This window comes from Drosophila novamexicana, unplaced genomic scaffold (genome assembly GCF_003285875.2).
Source record: "Drosophila novamexicana strain 15010-1031.04,08,12 unplaced genomic scaffold, DnovRS2.1 tig00000108-arrow-pilon, whole genome shotgun sequence".
NCBI classification, from domain to species: Eukaryota; Metazoa; Arthropoda; class Insecta; order Diptera; family Drosophilidae; genus Drosophila; species Drosophila novamexicana.
The window spans coordinates 1,219,884-1,245,278 of record NW_020824772.1 but is presented as its reverse complement, the minus strand read 5'-3'; the positions used below and the strand labels follow the sequence as shown (position 1 = coordinate 1,245,278).

The following is a 25,395-nucleotide window of genomic DNA, read 5'->3' as shown; positions in this document are numbered from 1 at the left end:
ATCTAAAAGACGACAAGCTCTTCCCTAAAAGCAATATAAAAATCTAATATTTTGCTTGAATTAACTATCGAGGACATTGGCCAGTTTTTCAATTGCGCACTTAGATGACAATTAAATGCATTCAGTTATCAATTACAGCTGTTCCAATGACAATGAGAAATTAAATCAAATAAATAATGAGCTAATCTGAAATGAAAAAAAGGCGCACGCAAATTTTTTAAAAAGAAAATGAGTAAAAATTAACTAAGCGCATTTGTCTATAAATCAAAGACAACAACAAATCTGTAGACAATGCAATTTATATATATTTATATATTATTTATATATAAAAAAAAAACAACTATCATGAATGAGATTGGGCTGACTTCAAGTGCACGCAGCTGTGCTGAAATATGCAAAAATCGAGATTAATGCCAACGGCTTTGTGGCTGCACACATACAGAGATTGAGTGTGTGACAATTCAATCTCATCCAATCCAATCCAAACCAATTCAATACAATGCACTGGAGGCCGCTGCTCTAAAACTGTCAACGCCAAAAGACAACAAAAATGGGGACGTGACAAAGTTGCCATTTGCGAATGACACGTGTGCGCTGATAGCTCTTGTTGTTGTTGATGTTGTTTAAGTTGCAACACACACTTCCACACACACACACACACTCTTTGAACAAAGCAAATAGAAATCGCAATTCACATTTCGCGTTTTTCATTATAACTGCATTTCGCAGATATGCGACTTAATCAGGCCAAAAGCGTCAAAGTGTGCAACAGCCATAATCAAGCACGTGAGCATTGATAACAGAACGGAAGTGCTGCTGCTTCTGCTGTTGCTTCGAGTTGTTGTTATTGTCTGTTTGGGCTTTGTTGGGCTGCACTTGCCACACGGCCAACCTTGTGCGCCAACGGCAACGATAACAACAAGCCAACATTACGAAACTTTTAACGTTTGATAAGAGCCCAAACAGCTGGCTGGAGACAGATACGGCGTACTCGGGCGCTGGTTGCATTAGGGTGTGCAACAGCGTTTATCTATACAGGTGGCACGTGATGCAATTGCCCGATTACAAAACCAATGCCAAAGCTAGCGGCAGTGAACAACAACTGCAAATTTTGCAAACGAAATTCGTTAACAACAACTTAAAGTACAGCAGCACCCATGAGTACATTAACCACCAATTATACAAACAAGCCATGACATTTAACTCATTTATATATGTATAAAAACATTATAAAAATTTAAAAAAGTAATAAATAAAATGTTAAATACAGTAAGGAACACTGCAAGTCTCCTAAGACAAACTATCTTAGTGATAAACTTATCTTTGCAAAAATAATTATAAAAATATTATTCATAATCATAATAATATTTTTAACAATATATATATATATATATACAAAATAATGAAATATTAATGAAATATGCATAATATATAATATAAACAACTTAAAATATTTCAATATTGACAGAGAGAGAGAGAGTATACAAAAAGCAGCCAACAATGTGTGTCATTATGCCTTAAAGTCAATTCATTTGTTTATATAAATGATAACATTTATTATTTCCGACAGCAGCAGCTCAGGCCCGAAAAGAAAATAAATGTACTTGGCATACTTTTAAGTTCTACAAAAACCAATAGCTATTCTTAACGCGGAGCAGGGCAAATGACCCCATTAATTTTCACTGCGCACAGGCAAAAGCTAGTATTGGGGGAGAAAATTCGTCGCCTGCTTTCAAAATGTTGGAAATTTCCTGATTTTAAAACGAAGAAAAACATCGAATGAATAAATTATTAAGAAAACGAATGACCAGCGATTTTCATATGCCGCCACTTAAGCGTTGGCCTTTAATTAGATATGCACGTTGTCTCATAAGGCCAGAATAAAAACGCTGGGTGTCTAATTGGGCCCCTTCGAGAGCACCTGAACCCATACAACTCGAATTTATTAGACAAAGGCAAATAAGTAGACGGCAAAGAGGGGCCACGATTCTGGGTAAATGCATAGCCAAAGGTGTTGAAAATAGTCGGGTCTGGTAATAGCCTAAAATTTTCGTTGTTTTTTGGTTTTTTTTTTTGTCTCGCTGCAAGTGTTTACCTTAGTTGGGTCAAAGGTCAATAGCATAGAAAACTGACTAGTGAAAAAATGTAAAACGAATTTAAACAAATTGAGTAAATATTATTACAGAGAAACCAAATAGGGTGTGGCATTGCTAAGTGATCTTGTGAAAGACAAAGAGAGATAAGAGCGAGGAATCGAGGAAAGAGAATGGTAAAAAGAGAGTAATACAGAAATGTAGAGAACATGTGATATATTCCCTAGATTAAGATTTGATTGAAGATATAAAATAACTATTATGTTTTAGAATTAGTGTTATTCAATTATTATTACTTTTCCCATTTAAATATAGATTTCGTACATTCCCAAAATATGAATAAAACTTATATCAAATACCTTTACCATAGTGAGTGTAGATCGGCCACATTTTGTCCATATTACGCAGCTTACTTCTTTTATTTGTCTTCAATTTCCGCAATTGCAAGCAGCTAGATACACGCTGTGTGTCTTGAGTGTGTCTGGCCAATATCTCTTCTAAGTCACATTTAATTTGTATTTGTTTTATTTATTGTTTTTGACATTTTTTCTTGCTTCCATTTCCTCGATGCTGCCAAATGTGGTTAAGTCAATTGCGAGCCTTAAAGGTGTCTACATGTGCATATCTCAATTATAAGTTGTAGCTCATTTGCATTGTTTTGCATTTGTGCAGATGCCACAGCGAGTTGCAAGTTGTTTAAGTTGGTTGTTTGCCACCGCCGGTTGATAAATGCGGAATTTGTTGTTTGCGCTTGTCGTCTGCAGCTTGCTGCGATCGTTGCCATTAGATTTTGGCCCAAAGCTGCTCGACCAGCAATCACAGCAGCAGCAGCAACAACAGCAATAGAAAAAAAAAACAGGTGCGCGACAACAACAACAACAACAGCACAAATAACAAGATGCAAGTTTGGTGAACTTTTAACTTTTAATTCCTCCCACCTCCCTCCCTGGCTGGCCGTCGCTCCATGGACACTGTCTGATACTTGCACTTGCAACTGGATTTTTCCCTGGCAACTTTGTTTTGCAAATTTAAATTCATTCACCTGTGGAAATTTATATTTTTCTACTCGTTTGTTTTGTTTGCATTTCCAGTTAGTGCTTGTTGTTGTCTGTGTGTGGCTGTTGTTTATTGGCTACTGTTTGTTGTTGCGTTACTTTCACTTTTTTTTTGCGGCTGCTGCTGCTGCTGTTGTTGCTGGCACATAGAGCTTTGCAAAATCAAAGCAACGGTTTCTTCTATCCACACTTAAGCCGCAGCTGTCTCTCTGCACCAGCACCCATAACATTATCCCGCATGCTGCATGCCTCTGACTCGGACTGTTCGCATTTGTTTAAAGTGCCACATAGACTTTGCTTTATGCAACAACTTAAACATATCAGCTGTCTTATTGTCGTTGCTATTGTTGTTGTTTTCTCTCTATGGGCATTAAAGCAAAAAAAAAAAAAAAAAAAAACAAATCCCCCAACGATTTGTGGCTTACAGGTGTTTGCCTCCAACAACGGCAACAACAACATCAACAGGCGGCAACTGCTGTTGCTCTATAAAAAAAAAAAAAACAGATGAAAAAAAACTCATATAAAATTAAAAAAAGTAAAAAATAAAATGAGGAAAACTCTGCGCCAATTTATGGCACACGCTCCGCAATACATTACAAAAGTGCAATTGGCATGCATTATTTCTGCTCGTATTGTTTTTCATTTTTTTTATATTTTTTATTGTTGCGAATGTTAACGGCATTAAATAAAACCGCATTGTACTTTTTTAAACAATTAACTACATTTATACAATTTTTTCTCTTCTGTCATTCCAGGTGCGTATTCATGGCATTGTGGGCTTTAAATGATGAGTAAATGAAGGTGGTCCGACAACAGGTAAATGCGGTACAACAAAAGTAAAGAGCTTAAGGAACCTGCAGTTGGGAATATTTCAGAAAACTTTACAAAAGCTTGTCGAGTGCATGAAATATACAAAAAAAAAAAAGAATTAAGTAAGAGTGCACAGCTCAAGTATGCTTGACTGGCAGATACTCTGTGGGAGGGAAAGAAAAGAAAGAAAAATATGAATATGTTACTTAGTTGGAATCTCTTGCCCTTGCACAGGCGGACATATCCAGATAGACTCGGCTCGAGGTCCCGATCAAGAATAAATATGTTATTAATGATTGCTTCTGCTTCTTACTTACATATATTTGCATATAATTATTATTACCGTTTCAATTGCATTGGGTATAAAAAGTTATGGGGAATAAAGTTATTTCTGAGCATTTAATTAACATCGTCTTTCAGTGTCCCTACAAATTTAATTGAAATAATATATTCGACTTTCAAATTTTTCCCAAAAATGTTTGAGCGCAATTTTGCAATGTTTAAGACCCAGAGCATTTATTGTAGTATTAGATAACTTAACAATTATGTTGAAGCATTTTGAAAGTAATACAAAACTGGTAAATTGTTGAAAAGATTCCTTAATTAAACTTGGGCTGCGAATGCGCCTTGCTTCAAGTTATTTGCTGCCCCGCATATCATAGCAAATGGGGGAAATTATTTCAAAACTTTTTCAAGCTGCCCGGCTGTCGGCGGCGTCTTGGCAATTTTAGCGAGTGCAAATACTTTGGAATGGCGGCAACAGCAGCAGCAACAAATAACGATAACAACAAATGCCAATCATTGTTTGCGTAGCGCATCAGCAGCTGTTTGTCAGTTTGTGTGCGTGTGTGTGTTTGTGTGTGCTTGTCTATTGCCGCGTTGCAGTTGCGTTCGAAACGCGCTACACACACGCAACGTTGGCCGCGGCATCCATGAGATACTTTTATTTTGTTTAGCTTGGCCGACGCTGCCGCCGTTACTTACTCAAGCATATCTCGTAGTGGTCGGAGCTACACACACTCTCGAAAGTGTGAAACTACTATTGTGTAGTTAAGACGGTGACTGTGGCAGAGACTGGGACAGAGGCAAAGGCAAAGGCAGAGGCAAAGGCAGAGGCAGAGGCTAAGGCTGTGACAACGGGGGCAGCCGAGACGAGGGCTGAAAACAAACATCTTTGTTGTTGCCCGTGCTGCTTATGTATTTAACGTTAGCATGCGAAACTTGTTTGCTGCCGGAATTTGTTTATGTTTTTTATTTAAGCGGATTTTTATGCTAGTCGCTTAGCGCGCTCGCTAACGCCCCCGCTGCCCGCAACACTTATATAAGCTTCAAACAGTCTTTAAAGATAATAGAAACCATTTTTCTTACCACAAAATTGACTTATTTCGAATTCAGTTTGTAATTTTCTAATTTAAATGTATTTTCTGCTTGATAAATTAATTACCTTCAATTCTGAGATAGTTGTTAATCAATTATCGCTTGACTTTTAAGTGCTACCAGCTTTAGGATTGGGAAATAACTTGGCTTGACCCTGATTTACTTTTAAACCAATTTTCAACAACTCATGAGTTGGAAAAACTTTTGTGTGTGTGTGTGGTTTTTTTTTAATTTTGGAGAATTAAACCTAATTGAGTTCGACGCCCAGATATCAAGTATAATTTTGCAGGGTGTTGAAGCAACGCTTTGAGAAAAACTTCTTGGATAAAAATTTTTCAAAAGAATTTCATAAATTTTAAAACCAATCAATCAAACTTTGCCGTTTATACTCGAAGCATTATTTAGACAGCAAGTGGAATGCTTAGCAAGGCTTCATAATGGAGCAATCTTTAAGACCAACTAGTTGGGCAATAAATGTGAGTTATATAGATATTTTGTTTTTAAGCTGTCGCTTATGTATAACTTAACAAAAGTTGTTCCATTGAGTTTGGTCTGTGGACAACTTGTTTTTTTAATTTGGTCAAAATAGTTGAGCGGTTCTTTGTGTGCGTCTTATGCTAATTTCGAGGCGTGCAAAAATTCGCACTTTCCAACTCGTTTGGCATGTGAATTCCAAAAACAAACCGAACATCAAAAGTTGTGCAAATTTTAATAAGTCGACGAATGGCGTCAAAGCGAATAGCCAAAATATATAAATTAGGGTCAAACATGTTGCGAGTTTTCACTTTCCGCTGCCGCAAACTGGGTCAACTGCTGCACATATGATGGCGTGAAAAACTCAGCCAAGAATTGCTGGAATATCGTTTCGGACACATGGAAAAGTGGCTGCCTGATATGACCCACTTTTCAGTGGCTGGCCAAATTATACAATTGAAAACCATAAATTTCCGCCGCAAATCGTTAGGCAAACAAGTTAAGTTCTCACAATTGGACGCCCGGCCCGCAAGTGGGACAGATCCGTTGTGGCCACACCTGCAATTGGCGGTCATGAGTCAGCAATGGACTTGGCCAAGCCGCTCACAGCAGCTGCGTGGCCCGTTTGGAAGCAGTCATGCCACAGTTTCCGGGTTAATGCTAATTTAGCATTATGCCTCACTTATAGATATAAATGCACAGATATGCAACTACGACAGCCGCCGCAAAGCCAACAAAACTGCGACTGGCCAAATGTCAAAAGTGAAGCCACATAATTGGAATGTATGCAGCCTGGCGTGGCCAGGCCATGTTGCTTAAATCTGAGCCAGTTTCTGATGATGCCGATGCTTCTAGCAATTATTAACTGGATAAAAACAGCTACAGCTGCACATTAGGTTATTTTGTTTGCCTATCTTCAATCACCGCACAAAAGAGATAATAACACGGCAACAGTTCGCTGAAGTTGGTCCCAACAAAAGTTTGTCATGTTTTTGAATTTTGGCTTATCAAACGATGGCTAATTCGAAAATCATTTAGTTTTATGGCTCTATTCCAATGAAAGAAACGCCATGCACTCTCTGCGCTGACGTGTCAGCCCACAAAGAGTCGCGTGCACCGCCTGCCAAATGCGGAAATTATGGCCGCTAATCGCTGGCAAAGCTGGCATCGCCGCAGGATAATGCGAGTGGCTCAGCGACTGCGCGCTGCTGGCTCGCTTCTAATTTGCCGTTTCCTGCGCCTGTCGCGCATAATTATACGGCCAACTCGAGCTGTCGTCCCTCCCTCCCAATCCCCCTGCAATATGAAAAAGCAGTCGAGCCAATTTTAAAATGCAACGCTGACAAGCGCATTTGGCTGCCTGCCTACCTGTCTGTCTGACTGACTGACTGACTAGCTGACTAGTTGACTGGCTGGCTGGCTGCGTGCTGGTTGCGAATAAAACGACTGCAGTTACAGTTAACGGCATCTAATAGATACTTTGGCACCTTGGCATTACCATTACCAGCAGATGTGTGGAAACGGGCATCGAGTACGGCAACCATCATAATATTTAAATTATTAGAGCTCAGCTGGCAAGGCTTTCAAATATATAAGATTTGATTACTCATACGTCACGTGTTATTGTAGGAAAAATTCAGCTTTCATAACAGGAATATCAGGCGTATGAGTGATAAGCATTTACATCCCAAAGCTATGCAAAAGGTGTTGTAAATAATAATTACTCCTAAATTATGCTCAAAAATGCTACTTTAGTAGTCAGCCTAAAGTTTTACCAGGGATTGTAAAGTCCATTCTCTCTCTCTCTCTCCGACTTATATATTATCGGAGAGAGAGAGAGTGAGAAGCCTTTGGCTTGTACTTTAAAAGCTTTCAAAGTTGGCACAATTATGTGCAAAAAGTGATTGGTAGCATGCTTTAATTGATTTAACTAATGAATCTCGACTTAAAGATAACTATCTTTGTACCAAACTTAACCTTGCTGCGTCAATTAAAATGAAGCTGTCTCAGCTCCACAAAGACAACATGCCTTTTAGATACGAATACATGCACGCGAGTGTGTATTCTATAATTAATTTGGCCCAGCATTTTGCACTTTCACCGCCCAGCAGGTGGGGCAGGTAAGTGAGTTTTACCTGGCAAAGCAAACAGAAACAGAGATTCTGTCATTGGCTGGCCAAGTGTAACAAGCAAAAGGCGCACTCGAAATGCGGCCAAATTTGTTGGGAGCCATTAATTTAAATCGCCAGCCAATCGCTTAATTAAAATCTTTATTGCTGAGCCGAGCAGAGGCTGCCCAAGCAAACGCCACCTGCTTTGCCAAGGCAGACAAAACTAACAAAGCGCACAACTCTCTTGGTATGAGTGCAACTTACAACAACAACATCAACAACTATAGCAGCAGTCGGTACATGCACTACATATGTGCCATGGCAACAACAGCAACAACAGCAACAACAAAAACAAGTGCAACCAACGGCTGCCACATAACCCGGCAAACAGATTTCAAAAGCGCCCCGGGCCAGTGGAGCTGCTGCCTGGCAACGATTTCGAGTCATTGTGAAATCTGCGAGGCGATGCCCCTCACTTCAGTTGAGTTCACTTCGCTACGCTTCAGGCCAAGCCAAGCGGAGGGCGTTGAGTTGACTGCGAGTATGAGTGCGAGAGAAGCCACCCGCAAGTCTTTCACCTGCCTTGCACCTCCCGCTTAAAACAGCTATACCTGTGTGCCAATGTGTGTGTGTTTGTGTGTGTCTGCAGCGACGGTAAAATACTTGCGCTACAAATTGAGCGCAAACGCATAATTAATTTCAGTGCCAGCAATAAGAGGGAAAGAGAAACAACAGCAGCAAAGTAAAAAGTAAAAAAAAAAACAGCTGAAAGAAATACATAAAAAATGGAGAAAAAATTAAGTTAATGTTTTGTAATCTACAAGTGCGGGAGCTGTGGCAGGTGCTGCATGTGGCATAGACAGTTGCTCAGATATAACGGTAATTGCTTAACTGGTAGCAAAGCGCCCAAGGCACTGCGGCTACCAAAACTTTTGCCGACTTGCCCAGCAACAGTTGGCCATTGGGTATAAGCCAGCCTGGAATTGTGGCCACATATACATTACGAGTAATGCGGGCAGAGATTTTATTTTTATTTTTTTAGAAAGGAATCAAGCCAAACACAAATTGAAATACTTAAGGACATGAATTTGATTGTATTATGTTTCAAGTTCATTTATTTTATTACGAACAAAAGTCTATAACTTTTAAATGAAAAACTAACAATTAAAGCAGATATAGTATAAAATATATGATTTTAAAGCCCTTGTTTCGCATAGCAGTAGACGTTATCCATCCACATTAGGTGAATATATATTCTTTTTCAGTATAAATCACTTAAATAAAATAAGGTATTTCTTTTCTCTTATTTCGAATGTCAGAAGACGTTACAAACTCCATAATGCCTTAATGTTCTTCTATTTAGAAAAAATATGCTAGATATATATCTCGAAAAGCAGAAAAGGTTATCAACCCAAGGTATATATATATATATATATTCTTGAACAGTTTTGGCAGCTGAGCCTAGCTTTTCAGTATTCCATCTATTTTTATCACGAAACGCTTTTCTTTATTTTTTGTTATCAGATATATATCTTGTAAAACCTTTTATTGGAATCAATGACTTTGTATAAAGTCTGCCAAGCCAGTCTACATACAGAGTCTACAAGGATATATAATCTGCGACGTGCTAAACATTTTCGGTCTTTCATTTTGTATTTATGTTTCGGCTCTAAATATTTATACATTTTGTTGAATTATGTATCTTTTGGCCACTTGCATAACTTGTGGCGCACCTAGAAACTAGCTAACTAACTTTTCCACATGGCAAAGTAAAGACCAACACCTCGAGCATTTCCATTAGGCCATTTGCATTTTGAGCTCTTCTCACGGCCAAGACTGAAAGTCAACTTTCCAAAAATGTTGTGGCGGGAAAAAGGCCAAAAGAAAACAAAACAAAACGCAACCAAAAGCTAAATCTGTAAGCGCTACGCACGTAACACAAATAACGGTTAATTTTGTTGGGCTTTTGTGGGATTGTGCAGCCGCATCAGCATCAGCATTAGCATCAGCTTTAGCATCAGCCAGCGGCATCAGCATCAGCCACTAGCACCGGCATAAACATAACTGTAATTGCCGGCAACATAATTGCGGCATAATTGCAGCTGAAGAGACAAGGAGAAGCGGAAAATGAAAGTGCAGCAAATAGAAAATTTGAAAAACAGCTCAGCAAAGATTGTTTTTCTTTTTAAACAGAAATTCATTTTGGTAAGATGCTGGAGCCACAGAGTATCAGGTGGGGCGTGAGGGGGCCAGCTAGCACAATTAGGCGGGGCTTGATGGTGTCGACAATTACGAGCAGAGTTTGTTGGGGGAGGGGGACGAGGGGTTCAAGCAGCCGCCGCGCTTTTCAGACGCGTTACAATTTCGTTCAAAGGCGAATCAAATTTGTCTGCAATTTAGAAAGGCAGACAGAGGCGCCTCGAGGCCAAAATGAGGGCTAAGGAAAACAATGAAATTGATTATAGTTTTCGTTTTTTACGTTTTTGGCTGTTGTTGTTATTGTTGTTGTTGTTTTTGTTCGCTGTGTGCGCGCGTGCTCGCCAAAAATCTGGAAAGCCGCAACACCAGCCACACTAGCAACAACAATAACAAGAGCAAACGCAACCGCCAAGAGTGAAAGTAAAAAAACCAACAACAACAATAAAAACAACAGCAACTACAGTTAAAATTCGTAAAAAGTGAAACAAAATAACAACAACAACAGAGCAAAGTCGCCTACTTGGCTTTCATGGGTATTATGAAACTCAAGTCAGTCAACCGGCTGGGGGTGTGGAGCCGGCTCGAGGGAGACGCCACAACTATTGGCAAGTCATGCAAGCGCTGCGCGCCGGCGCCTCTAACAGAGGGGTGCCGAGAGGTGGTGGACAGGTGCGCAAAAACTTTCAACAGCCGCCAACGGCATTGACTACAAATCTGAATCGTAGTTGTTGTTGCTGTTCGCACATTGACTGACTAGATACGTATACGCATTCACAGTTAGCTGTCAAGTGGTTCGAGTGGGTCAAGTGGCAAACAAGGTGAGAGATTATACCACACAGCTTATAACAAACAAAAAAAAACTGAAGACTGAACATCATTTGACACTGGAGTTTGCCTTGAAATTGATGTGTATAACGTTGTTATGGGAACTTCTTGAATTTTGTATTGACTTTAACTCTGAAATTGATAATGTGTGTATAACAAAGCTGTGCAAGTGTCTGTTACAGACGAAAGAGGACTGTCTGTCACTCTATTAATTTAATGTATGAATAAAAGGACCTGCAAGTACCATGTTAAGTACGTATAATCTCGTACAAGCAGTTCATATTTATTTCCCTTTTTAATGGGAACCGTTTTTATTTTCGACATCTTCATGATTTTATTGTTATTTAAAGTAATGTATGGAGCGTTAAAGTTAATAAGTCTTAAATTATCCTTCATTCTTACTTTCCCTTTTCCCATACTTATCTTTTACCATCTGCCCTATTTTTCTATCTCTCCCTCTCTTACTCTCTTCCTTTTTTCTTCACTCATACGCACTTGTCTGCAAGCATCAATTGAATTTTTGAAAATTGCATAGATAGGCGATACTTGAATGAGAGTCGCGTTCTGTCCCTTACTCGACAGACTGCCTCGACTAGATCATTTCCTTATGTTCCATCAAGGTTTTGTTTTTTAGTAAATTCCAATTACATAAACCTCTTAAGTTCTTTGCAATGTTATGCATTAAATTTTGTTTAATGATTCAACTATCCATAAACGCCAAAACCCTGCCAGGCCCACAAGTCCGCACTTACAGCATTCGCATTGTCACATCGAGGCAGTCAGCGCAACTGCCATAAAAGTTGCATCATTCAATTCGCAGAGGCAAACAATTTTTGACTTCTCTTCGCACCACTCGAGTTCAGGCCAGTTCGGATTGTGGCAACCAGCTGGGCAGAAAAATCGTTCGCTTGTCGCTGGCCATTGCGAAAGCAGAGCTAATCGCGGCAACAGTGTGCGAAACATGTGCTGCAAGTCGAACGAATGATCGAACGATCGCCCCATCGATCGCACAACTTGTGGCACAGCGGCCCCGTGCCCATTTCCAGCTCCCCTCTCGAACCGGCCCCGCTGCAACCCCCTTGCATAAATGACCCACAAAACGCCTCAGAGGCAGAGCGAATGAAAAACAGTTGCTTTAATGACTTTTTAAAACTTCATTAGGCGATAAAAGCGCTGCCAGCCGATGCCATATTCCAGGCATCATCTGTGATCTCCCAAGCACGAAACCATAAAGCAGCGCAGTTTTTTCCTCTACTCTGCCCATGCCGTTGGTCCCGCCCCCGCCCCCGCCCTTGACAGCAGCCGCTTGTCGCCTGCTTCGAATGTTTCGCATTATGCTGCAAATGGGTTAAGTGGTTTTCAATTTAGAAAAAAGAAAACTGTGTAAAGAACTGAATTCCACTCAGTCGAATGCGCCGAATGGAAAATGAATCATAAGACGAGCCACGCCCGACAGCAAGCAATACTTCCGGCATTACAAACTTGACTCACTCTCTGCTCTATATGCTAAGTGCGATCCTAAACGAGCTCACAGATAACTTGTCACAAGACCGAAGTCCAAATCGCAAGGTGCATGCAACGACTCATAGATTAAAGACAGCAAAATGCTCAACTGTTAATATATCCTGTAATAACTATTGACAAAGCTGTTGTAGTTAAAATTTATGTAGACCAATTTGTAGATAGCTTTTTTAGCGATACGATAGTTAAGTTTAAAATTAAACTAGAACAAATATCATGCTCAACCTAAATATATATCAAAGCCTTTCAATATACCCCATTATCCAAACTATACCGCAGCAGGGAATACTGTAACAAGCAGTAAATGTTACGTAAAACATGATTATTATTTAGCATTGGAGAGCAAACAAACAACAATGACAACAATCAGGTACAACAACAACAACAACAACAACAGCAACGCGTCGCACTTTCAGTTTTGATTATTTTATTTTTTTCAAAAACGCGTCAAATGACGCCTAAAATTTATTATCGTCAAAGTCGCGACGTTGCAAAGTTGAATTCTGAATTGTGGGGCTGACTCAGCCCCGCGTCAAGCATAATTTTGCGGAAAAAAAAATATATATACATACGTATTTATCTATATATCGCAGATGCCCCGCGCCCCGTTGGGTAATCGTGACAGTTTTGTGCGCCTTTAACATGCGCCATATTTTACAAAATTGGCAGCGAACGCGTGTCAGAATGCAAGGCGTTAAGCGGCTTTAATGCTTTTTTTCGGCTATTTTTTATTTCATTTTTATTTTTTTTTGTCAGTCAGCACAATGGAGTTGCAGCCGCAGTTTAGACGCAGACTTGATCCATAGACAATTAACCCAAATTGCTAGCACACAGCACGTGGGCAACTTTTGGGGCGCCCCATTCGTGAATTTGCCTCGTCGCGTATTCTTGCAACAGACGGCGGCAGCGACAGCAACAGCAACAGCGACAACGACAACAAAACAGCGCCTGTGATCATTGCATAAGCGAACGTCATCTGGCGGCAGCTGGCAACGAGCCGCCTCTCTTGGCCATTTGAAAGGCATCGAGTTGCGAAAAAGTGCTGGGCCACCATTTGGGCTAGGCCGGCAAATTAGGCAAACAGCATAAGTAGCCATAGCAAATGGAGAGGTACGCCGGAAGAAATACTATACAAATAAACAGAAACAATTGACATGAACATAGGCAATACAATAAAAATGGGCAATGAGATGGTTTTGCGTAGATAGCCAAGTAATTGGTAAAGGTTCCTTGCCGAGCAATATGTGAAATAATATACTAGGTATTCGCGTGGTACCTAGTATATTATTTCATATATAATAATAAATGAGAGTGTTATGCATGCGGAAAAAGCTGAATATAGTTTTAGACTCCTCGTTTTCATTTTCACTCGTTTAACCTACTCGCTGCTTTAACTGAACAGATAAAATATTGGACTAACGAGCATGTAAATCTATTATGAACTATGCCGGGATCACCCCTAAGCAGCATTACTCGTTCTTAATGACTCGCAGCTGTCAGTCGCTTTTTATACTCTACAAACATAACTAAATGTCAAAGGTATCGTCAGTTCTATAAAAAGGAAAAACCCTAAATAGAAATCGGGCTGATCTTCAACTAATCGCTGTTTTGACAGCGCTGGTAAACTATTTAGGAGCATGTGAATCTATAAATCCGTATACCAACATTAAACATAAGATTTAGCTTGTGTCCTTATTTTCATTTCCCACAACTGGTATACGTACTTACTCGCTCCTAACTACTCGCTACTTCCACTCGCTATTTATACAGCGCCCATAAAATTATATGCTGAAGTAGTTGTGAGTTGTATATGGAATGACACTAAATAACATTAAATTAGAATGATCTTCAATGTGAGAAACTGGGTTTAAATTGTATTCTGTTACCACAACCAACTAAAATCCCAAAGCGGTTGTGAATGCTATTATAAATGGGGATACAATGATCTTGAATGAATGTAGAAAAATAGTTTTATATGGTCTCTACCTCCTCCTCCTCTACTTGAAAACTCGCATTAGATTGTGATGTCACCAAATACCAATAGAAGATACATATTTGAGAGACATAATCAAATAATGTATTCTATTTTGAATATTCTTCACTGCTTCAAATCGTCACGATTCCTTGAAATTTCTGTCGACCTAATTTGTGTTGTGCTCATTAACTAATTGAATTTGATATCATATTTCGCAATTGTCAGGCAATACTCAATTCACATTTGCTGCTGGCCAAAACGCAAGTGAGATGCAATCAATATGCAAAGTGTTGCCCCTAAAAAGTATTTACGAGCACACTCATACATAATCATATCTCATTTGTGGTACGATTATGCATGCAGCTCATGTGTTCGGCACACGTTTAGCGCATTTCAAGAAGGCTCGCACAGATCGCGGACAGCTACGAAATTGGGAATTGACACGCGTCTTTCCGATGATGATGATGATCTACATCATCATGACGATGGGCGTCATACTGTTGTGTTAACACATACATACATATTTTTGGAGTGTGATAATTGACAAAGTTTGCGCATGCGCCACTGCAATTTATCATCGTATCTGATGGATACATAAGCAAAAGCAACAATTGCTGAAGCATTCAATTGTTTGTTTACGCTACATAATTGCTTTGACGCGTAGCCGTATATTTTTTCCTATTTATTTAAAATATTTTTTTTACTGTGGCCTACAACATTTGACCGCTTGGCCTTGTCCTAAGCGAGCCCACGGCCGCAAATGTTTTGTTGTTGAAAACTTATCGCGAATGGCGCTATCAGCAGACACACTTAGACACACACACACTCACATATGACCAGCGGTATTCCCAGACTGCATTCGTTTATTTACTAACTGGGCGTGTTCTGTGCGGCTTTAGCCGTCCGTATCCAAAGCATAAGTCAGCGCCGCGTCGCGTCTCGTCGTACTCGTGTGAATAGCCGTTAGGGCTGATAAGCGCTATCTCGCCGCAAATGTAGCCTATTATCGGCAGCCACAGCAGCAGCATATCAGCAATGCGAACCCACACACACGCGCGCACACACACACACACACAACATAGAACATGCACATACAAGTACATACGACCCTCGTCCAATAATTTTGTTTTCTTTGTCTATCGCAGTCGACAGCCACATTGTCAAATTCTGAGCTATGCTCAACCACATACAACAATAGTGGCAATTTTTGGGCTTAGGGTCTAGGTTTACAAGCTAAATAAAACTGGAGCAACAAGTTTTCACTTTCACTAGCAACTTGATATGGGGTTGGATATTGTCAGACTTGAAGCTCAAATTGGATTTTGTGGGCAGCTTGTCAACAAAAGTTCCATAGTCCAAAATCTGAACAAAACAATTGGAATTAGGCCGCTGATAAGCCAAAACTAATCTAATATTTATATTGGGCACCATATAAATAGGCATAATCTATTGTGGCTATTTATTTAAAAGGATTATACATATTTTTAATGCAAAGATAGCAGAGGAAAACGATAAAGTCTAGCGGCAAACGTGAAAATTTCACTTTAAATTAACTTAACAAAAGTATCTTTTTTTACGTGAGTATATATAGTCATAATATTAAAATGTATAATTAATAAACGTAGTCTGATTGACTCGAAAGTGGGCTCAACCTGAGCTAGATGATGAAAAACTAGCATAACATGCAGACATAATCTCATTCTGAAGTATATTATCCAAGCGAAACATCGTTTGGTCTACTATTCCATCAGCTGGCATTAAATGTGTCATAAATACTGCATAAATCGGTTGGCATTAAGACGTAAAGCTCTAAAAATCCCCTCGCTCAGTGTTAAAATCCCAGCATGAGCTCAGCTCAAAGGTAAGCCAGCAAAAAAAAAAAAAAAAATCAAAAACAATAAACTTTGAAACCAGCGGATGGGACGGCGGCATTTGTTTCGTCATCAATGCTAGCCAGACGTCAGCGTCCGCACTCGCATTTGCCTTTGCGTTGGCTTAATTATCACCTTCATCATCATGATCATCATCATCAACAACAACATCGTCATTATCGTCAGCGACCGGCGCGTCATAAACAAGAAAAATATTTCTCTTAAGTCAAAGCTAATTGCTCTTAAATCAAAGTGAACAACGCGATCGGCGAATGCTTCAACACGGCCTTTTGTAAGTTCCGCGGCAAGCTGCGCTGCCTGGTCAGAGCCTGATTTGAGCCGGGCTAACAACAAAGGCACAGAACGAGCCGTTAAAGTCAGCCAACAGACGGACAGACAACAGGTAAACATTATATAAAGTGAGCTGAATGCAGCTACCTGCGGGCGGTTGGTTACTCAGTGCAAGCAGATACAATATCTTTTTATTTGTCTATTTGTGCTTACGTAAAAAACTCGAGTGAGTTTTTTGTTTGCCAATTTGAGTTGCACTCGAAGAGAGCGCGCGACGGCGCAGTGAGAGTGCGATTTGGTTGGCAACTGGGACAGGAACTGGCAGGCTGCCCGGAGTTAGAGTGCGAGTGCAATTGTTGCTGAGATACACAAACACATCAACAGATACAGATACACGAATACGCGCTCATTGTAGATACATAAACAAACGGCACAAGCGGCTGACTGCGGCGGCGGTGGCGGCTGCGGCTGCGGCGGCAGCGGCCAAAGCATGCGAAAAGGCAGCACAAAGCATAGAAACAAAAACAAACGTCACAAGTAGCTCACCCAACATGTATCTGCATCTGTGTCTGTGAGTGCGACCGGAAAAAATTGCGAACGAAAGAGCGCAAACGTACCAAGAGAGCCGCCGCCGAGTGCAAGCCGAACTCAACGAGCGCCGCCGAGAGTCGAGCGCCGAGCCGAAGCGGCAGCGAATCCGGCAGCGAACCCGGCAACGGCCAGCGAGCGCCGCACAGAATCATTCTTGAATGCGCGCGCGAACGTTTCGCACCAGTCCAAGAGCAGCAGACAACCAATAACAGCAAAAGCGAACAAATATTAAAATATATTTAAAAAGAAAAAAACAAGTAAAGCAAAGACAAAGTCAAGAGTCCAAACCTCCATAACAACAACAACTGAAGTCCAAGCCCAACAGCAGGCCAGCAAAATTTTCGAAAGCGTGTGAAACTTGAAGCCAACCGAATAAAAAGAAAAAGTGCAAGTGAAGTTTTGTGTGTTTTGGCCAAGTTAAGTGAAAAAGCTAAAGCGCGCGAGCCTAAGAGAAAGAGTGCCAACAGAATACAAATATACAAAATTAAGAACGAGGCCTAGTAGCCCAAATTCAGCAGCAGCAGGCGAGACATTGGCGCAAATAAAAAAATAATAAAAAGCAAAAAACAAAAACAACCAAATATTTAAATAATTAAAAATAAAACTCACGACGACGTCAACGAATTCTTGACTGCCGCCGCAGCGCGTGTGCGTGTGTATCTTCCTCGCCGAGGGGGTGTGTGTGTGTGTGTGTGTGTGTGCGTTAGTAGGTGTTTGCGTTGTATCTGTAAGATACGTGCCCCGCTGACGCATTTACCCGGCTACCGCTGCTGACGTCGCCGGCCGGCGTTTTGTGCCCAATTAACACAAAAACAACAGCAGACCAGAAAAAAAAATAAAAATCAACCAAGAGCGTTCGCTCCAATTTGGCATTAAAAAACTTGTTGCGGGCGTATTACAATTAATAAGTGACAAATTAAATACACTTAAATATCCAATCTAATCTATCAGCTACATATGCATTTGCATATATGTATCTGCTGCAATATTGCATATATCTAAATATCTCATATTTATAGGCCAGGCATTGGCCGTGCCGCTAGCGACTGCAATTGCAACAGCAACAGCAGCAGCCAAAGGCAAAAGTTTATAAATAAATAGCAAAAATTAAATAAAATTAAATTAAATACAAATTCAAATACTTGAAATAACTAAATACAGATGTTTGTCATAATCAATTGTTAAAAGTGTTTTCTGAAAAATAGCCGCTGCCAGCCAAGAGAATTGTGTAAAAATTCACATTTCGAAGGCTGCCGCTGCAAATCAAAAAGGTGATTACATAAAGATACAAATACTACAGATGCACCCCATCTATGCAGCCGTGTGTGGAAGGTGTGTGTGTGTGCACGGCTTATAATAGATGCGAAAATGTGAAAGGCGACAGTGCAAAAAAAAAGATAAATAAAAGAATAGATATAATAATAAGTATACTATTTGCTCTATCGTAGAGCACGCGAATGTGCTTTTGGGGCGTGCCGCATAACCGACTGACCCCATTGGGCCCCACTCCCCGCGCACCCATTGTCTAATTTTCAAGGGCGTTCTTTTACGCCAGCCTGGGAACGAGCCTACTATTTTAATGAATATCTATATGTATGTCCGCCGCCAGATACTTTAGCCTGAGATACTTTTGCCTCAATACACTCTATTGGCAATTTGGAATTTAACTAGCTATTTGCTTGTTATTTTCCCTGCTTATGTCTAGTTAAATTATTAGATTGATTAGCTGAACATGTGTTTTCGGCTTCTCGGAAAATTTGTGTTCTATGATGACAATAAATAACCTTTTGACAGTTGCATTTTGTGTTTGGCTTTAGCGTGACTGAAGTTTTCTGGGAAAATGCCATCGATATTGCATTAAATGGGCCCATAAAAAATTAACTTTTTTTTGTATCGCATATATAATTGATGACAGCAAATAATTATAAACTAAAGGCAAAACAATTTAAATTGTACGATGCTCGCCAACGATTAAAAACAAATGATTCACAAATGCGGCTTCACTTTGTACCCAGTCGAGTATCTGTTGCGAGACACAAAAAAAAGGCAAAAAAAAAAAAAAAAAAAAACCCAGCAGCCGATGCGATAGAAAATTACTTAGAAGAGCGATAAGCAATTCTGATTGATATTTGTACAATTTACTAGCACAATTAAAACTATTTACTAACTGCATTTTCTTTCATTTACAATTACCAATTACCAGGAACCCATCGAGCTGAAGAAGCGTTTGGAGGAAGTGCGCCTGCTGGAGTCACGGCGCTCGGCTCGTCTGGCCGATCAGGATCGCGACACGGACTTTGCTCGCCTGGCCGACATGGGAGGCGACCGCCGCCGTACCACACACAGTATTGAGGTGCCATTGACGCCACTGACGCCGCCGAACAAGTGAGTAAACCAGATTAGATTTGAATGCCCGTTAAACATACCCTCGCACCAACAAATAACTATAGATTTTCCTTATCAAGTGACAGTGAGGCAGATAATAATAAATGCATATACATATATAATAAACGAAAATCACATAAATTAATTTATTGCCAATTATAAAATAATTATGTATGTTACATAGATCGATTAGACAGTTTATAGGGTGTTCTTTCGTCGAGCTGTTTATATTTCTCGTTTGTTTTGGTTTTTCGAATTGGCGATCGCGCACTTTGCATAAATATGCAACCCTGGCGTCGATGGAGTCTAGGCTATATCAATAATTCATAAGCGGCGACAAATTAGCGGAACAAACCGCCAAGTCACGGACAGATACAGTCTGTTCTGTGATATTCCTGCTAATAATGTGTGTCGGCCCATACTCGATTCGTTGGTTGTTTTGTGGGTCTTATCTAAGCACAACCGGCTAGACACCGCCCGGCTATTGCTATTTAGCATAGACGCCGTCCGTGGCTGCAATTACACTTATATAAAGCGGCCATCGCCCAATTTTGTCCCCTCGCGCCAACGTTCGGTGACGAGACAGCGGCGGTGACTACGTCCATTTGCTTTGCGAAATGTTTCGCCGGGACAACGACGGCAACTGATTGCAAAATAATTCAAATTTTCAATTACTGACCGCTCAGACGCGACGACGACGACGACGACGACGACGCCGAAGTCTAAGAGACGACAATAACATTTGATTACGACGTCAAATAGTCGCGCGATATCTGGACTGCTTTTGCGTGTTATAGTCACATTGTTTCGATTTGTTAGATACTCTTCAAAATAACCCGCATAAACTGGTGTTTTTATGGGCATTATACAAATCTTTTGATTTTTACTTAAATTTAAAAATTAAAAAAAAATAAATTTGTTATACAAAAATATAACATCAAATCAGCCACATTCTGCTTATATGCTTGGCTTCGTTTCAAAAAAAAAAAAACTGCAACAACTATGTAGAAAATTTCCCGTAGGGCATGCGAATTTCGTATTGAAATTAATAGCTGTCTGATTGTTGTGGCGTATTTCATTTCAATTTCAATTGATAAGCCTCGCGCGCCGCCGCACGGCAAACTATTACTCAAGTGTGCAAAAACAACAAACGCGCAGCGACAAGTGTGCCGGGCGGCAAAAAATAAATAAAACAATAAATAAATAGCGAAAACAAAATAACAAAAAAAAAAAAAAAAACAAAAAGGAAAACAAAATGCCGGCCACGTTCTCAATTGATAATAAAAGTAATAACAATAATAATCAAAATAAAAAGGCAAAAGCGAACAAAAAAAAAAGCAAAGAGAATTCAGCACGTCATGCTCTCGGTAACTGGGCTGTGGCTTGAAACCTCGTGCAGGGAGGCCACTCAATTGCGTCGTAATCAAAAAACTAAAACTAAAACCAGCAACAAAAAACCGAACAACAACAACAACAACAATAATAATATAAACTGCAATGCGCCAAGAGCAGTCGCAGCAGCAGCCGACAATGTCTGTAATAAAATTCAAATAAAATTCAATTGAGTTCAGCGCGAGGCGCTGCGCCAGTTTAATTTAATTACTTACATACAATGCGACAGAGAGAGAGAGAGAGAGAGAGAGACTCGCAGCACCCACCCAATTCTCCGAAGGGGGAGGGCTTGCTTGTTGAGTGAAGAGAGTGGTCCAAAGGGGGCAGCGAGAGGCCCAGCGTTGACTTTTTGCCGGTCGCATTTATCTTACAGCTCTCGACGCACATGCCGTCCAGTTGATGTTCTTCCCGCTGCTGCTGCTGCCTCTGCTGCTGCTGCTGCTACTGCTGCTGCTGCTGATGTTGTTATTGTTTCATTGAATTCGAACTCGAATGCGGAAGTGTTTATTTCGCGCACAGATAGGCAAATACAGCCGCACACACACATACGCGCGCACACACGCTCTAGTTATGTATGGGTTATGGGTTCTATCTGTCGTCGCCATTTTGTCGTCGTCTTCATGCCATGCGGTGTTTTGATATGCGCAGCTCTCCTCCCATTCCCTGCCCTCCTCCCCACCTTCTGTCACTCCCACTCTATCGGTCTCTCTCACTCACTCTCATTATAATGTACTCGTGTAATGATAACAACACCTCCATACACACAGCAAAAAGAAACCCGCTCACCTTGCACATACCGCACACACACACACACACACACTAATCAAACGATTGCCACGCGTGTTCCAACACGTAATGCGACGTAATATTTTGCTACCCCGATCATCTGCCAGCACCCCTCTCCATGAGTGCTGCTAATCTGAAATGTGCTTTTCTCGCTTACGTACGCGTGTTTTTATTATTGTGAATGCTGTTTTTAAGTTATTTTTTTTTTATTAATTTACATCGCTGAAGTTGCGTCTGCTCTGTTAGTTCACGTAAACAGAATATGTAAACAAATTCGTTTAGCATTTTTCTTTTATTTTCCCCTCTATTGATAATTGGTATTGTAAACAAATCAGCTAATAATTAATATTTGCTTTCAATTCAGTCAAAGTTGTGGGGGGCTCAGCCACACGAGCGTGGGCCCAATCGTTGTAATAAACATACATGCTCACAAATGTGTATGTGCGTGTGCGTGTGGTTCATTATGGCATCAGCTATATTTGTTCCCTACTTACCCACATTATAATCCATCGATAAACTTGCTTTTCTTTTGTTCTTAGCTAATATTTTTATTAAATTTTGGAATATATTTTCGGCTTAAATGCAGCCATTGTTTAATCTGTGTAACTACAATACGTATGATCTGCTCTCTGTTCTGGCCTTTTGGGCTTTCGATTCTTTGGATACACCCAGCAATTTGCTAATCGCACTTTAGTCAACGTCCAAATGACGTCGTTACATTAAAAACATGTTTCGTATGGAGTCTATTGCTATCTGGGGCTTAATAGACTCCTCGACAAAGCTGACAGCTCTCTAGTTTCAAGGTTTCTTTCCCCCCTCCAACCTACCTCCTACCCACACCAACCCTGTCCCCTTCCGGCAGATATTACACAGAGCACAGCGCTGCAATTCAGCTGAATGACGTGCCCCAAGCACCAGACAAAGAACGCAGTGCACAAAAAAAAAAAAACTAAATAAAATAAAAAAAGTACAATACAATAAAACGGCAGGGAAAAAAATTAAATAAAATCAAACTGGAAAAAAATAGAAAGAATTAAATGCGGAAAAAACTGGTAATAAATATAATAAGCGCGTAATTATCGCGTAAATGTCAATTTAAGAGGCGAACGCGTTGCGTCAGTGCTAATTTTCAACGCTAGACTGCATAGACCGGCCGGTCTCCAGATCCGAGACCCCGCAAAGTCCAGCCCAACCCCTACTGGCCGCCCAGCCCCCCCGCCACCGCTTGAGCAACGCAGCTGTTTCTGCAGCAGCTCGCGGGCTGTTGCTTAATGAAAGCGTGTAAGCGCCAATTGGCCAGGCATGTTGTTTGTTGCTGTAATTGCCATGATTAACAATAACAACAACACCAACAGCATTAACAACAATAACAACGGCAACAACAGCAACAGCATCAGCTACCGTATGGCCAGGCGGCTGCCTTGCTTTTAACCCGTGTTGTTATTATTGTTGTTCTTTATTGCAAAAACAAACAATATGAGAAAATTGCAGAGCGCGAAGAAAAAAAATTTATAAAAATAATTTACAAACGAGTTTACCGTTGCAACAAAAACAACAACAACAACAATGACGCACCGAAACTTGCGTGCACTTCGACTGTGACTTTTCAATAGCCTCAGGCCACAAGAACTTTGGAATTCGGCTCTTTGATCGAACTGAAAAACAAAAGGCAAACAACTTAAACTGGGCGCACAGCCAAAAGGTTTATTGGTAATTATTTTAATAGAAATACTTTTATTTTTTGTGCTGTCAAATGCACATTGAATATCACTTTGAGTACTCTTAAGTGTGTTGAAATCATTTACATGACTCGAAAAAGGGTGTTGAGAAAATGCGCTGCAATTGATTGCATTCATTAATGTACATAATATATATAATTACATATGTTTCTTAACAAAACAAGTAAATTAAATTAATAAAAGTTCTGCTTTCCTACACTTTATCACGTTTGTTTTTTATGGATATTTATTCTTGCTTTCCATCCAATATTTAAATGCCAGCTTTCAGCTTGCGTTGTTAGCATTTGAACGGGCTCGATTGATTCCACTTTACGTGTTGTCCACTGAGGCGTTACAAAATGCATCACAGGCTTTAAGTATCCCACTTAAGGCATGTGAAAAGCTCTTGTGAAAAATTCATAAATAACAAGAAAAACGAACAGTGACGTCAACACGGCAGCAACAACAACAACAAAATGCACACGACTAAAATTACAAACAACAACTACAGAAAATAAAAATAACAATAATAATAATAAAATATATATATATGTATAATATTTACTACAACAAATGCAGTTCAGCCAACTGGCGACGCTGGCAGCGGCAATTAGCCGAGTCTTGAAAAATATTTGCCGCCAAGAAAATGTACAAATATTATACGGAGCGAGTGTTTGTGTTGCCCTCAAAAAAAAAAAAAAAAAAAACAAAATAAGTACAACAAAAATACTTAATTTCAGTACAATAAAAAGTCAAGTCGAGCGCAGAAGTGGGTCAAAATTATTATTGAAGCAGAACAAAAACAAAGCCAGCGACAACAACAACAACGACAACAACTACAGCGTGCAGGCAACACGATAATGGGAAATGCAATGCAAAAAACGAGGGGGAAAAATAAATTTATAATCATTTTCTAAGCATTGCTTCAAAAGCGGCGGCGGCCCCTCGACGGCAAATTATTGAAATGGATTCGCATTCGCAGCTAGCCGGAGATACTTTGGCTCTAGCTTGGAATGGAGGGGCTTCATATAAATACATATATATATCTATATATACCAGCACTTATACAGATGCATACATATACATTCATAAATGCGAGTGCTCAATGTTCCGTTCCCTTTACCGTTCCAATAAACGTAAACACAATTTTCCGATGTTCTGCACGAATAGTTTGTTTGATCGTAAAATTTTATTTTTGCATTCAAATTCAAATCGCGGCGCAACAAATAAAAACTTGAAAACTTGCTATTGCAAGTTTAGTTCATTGCTCGATGTCTTTTGTGGGCATTGCTTTTTGGGAGTATTATCATTTTTGTTTACCTATTCTCTTTTATTTCCCTCAGTGTGAGCCCCGTCCACAAGGAGGCGCCTTGAATGGGTTTCGTGCCAGTTTCGAATCGATTCGGTTGGCAGGGTCACTTTTACATATGTGCGCCTGTTTGCTTTAAAGCAGGCATTGGCAACAAGCAATGAAGTACATTTGCATAGCATGAAAGAGAAACAGTATCAGGAAATCAATCGACTTTCATAAACGAAGCTATTTTAATAAAAAATTAGGTTTTATGGTGTTCTTCTTGCTTAAACTGTTGTTAGTTAGTTATCAGCTGCACACAATTAATTAATAAATAATTGAGTAAGTTTAAACTGTTCTCAGCTAAATCAAATTTTGACACTTTTAAACATTTACCCTCTTTATTATTTCCAATTTTGGATTATATAGATTAAATTGTTCTCAGCACTCACTGCTTTGCTGCTCTTCTTGACGAAACTGTTCTCAATGGCTAGCAATTAATCGTTTATAAAGCTTAAAGTTGCTTAGAATCAATCAAATACCGAGATTTTATACATGTCGCTCTAACCAATTGTATCCTGTGTTTCTCTTGATTATCCTGATCTCAGCTTAATAAAATTTCGACACTAT

The 25,395-nt window shown here is 39.9% G+C and overlaps 1 protein-coding gene across 1 annotated transcript in view; it reads left to right on the top strand.

The window, feature by feature from the left end:
* The window catches only part of LOC115757738, a 144,347-nt gene that overhangs the window by 54,826 nt on the left and 64,126 nt on the right, over nucleotides 1-25,395 (top strand). The window contains 1 exon segment of the mRNA XM_030698123.1: nucleotides 19,397-19,578. Within this exon segment, the coding sequence (XP_030553983.1) occupies nucleotides 19,397-19,578 (182 nt within the window).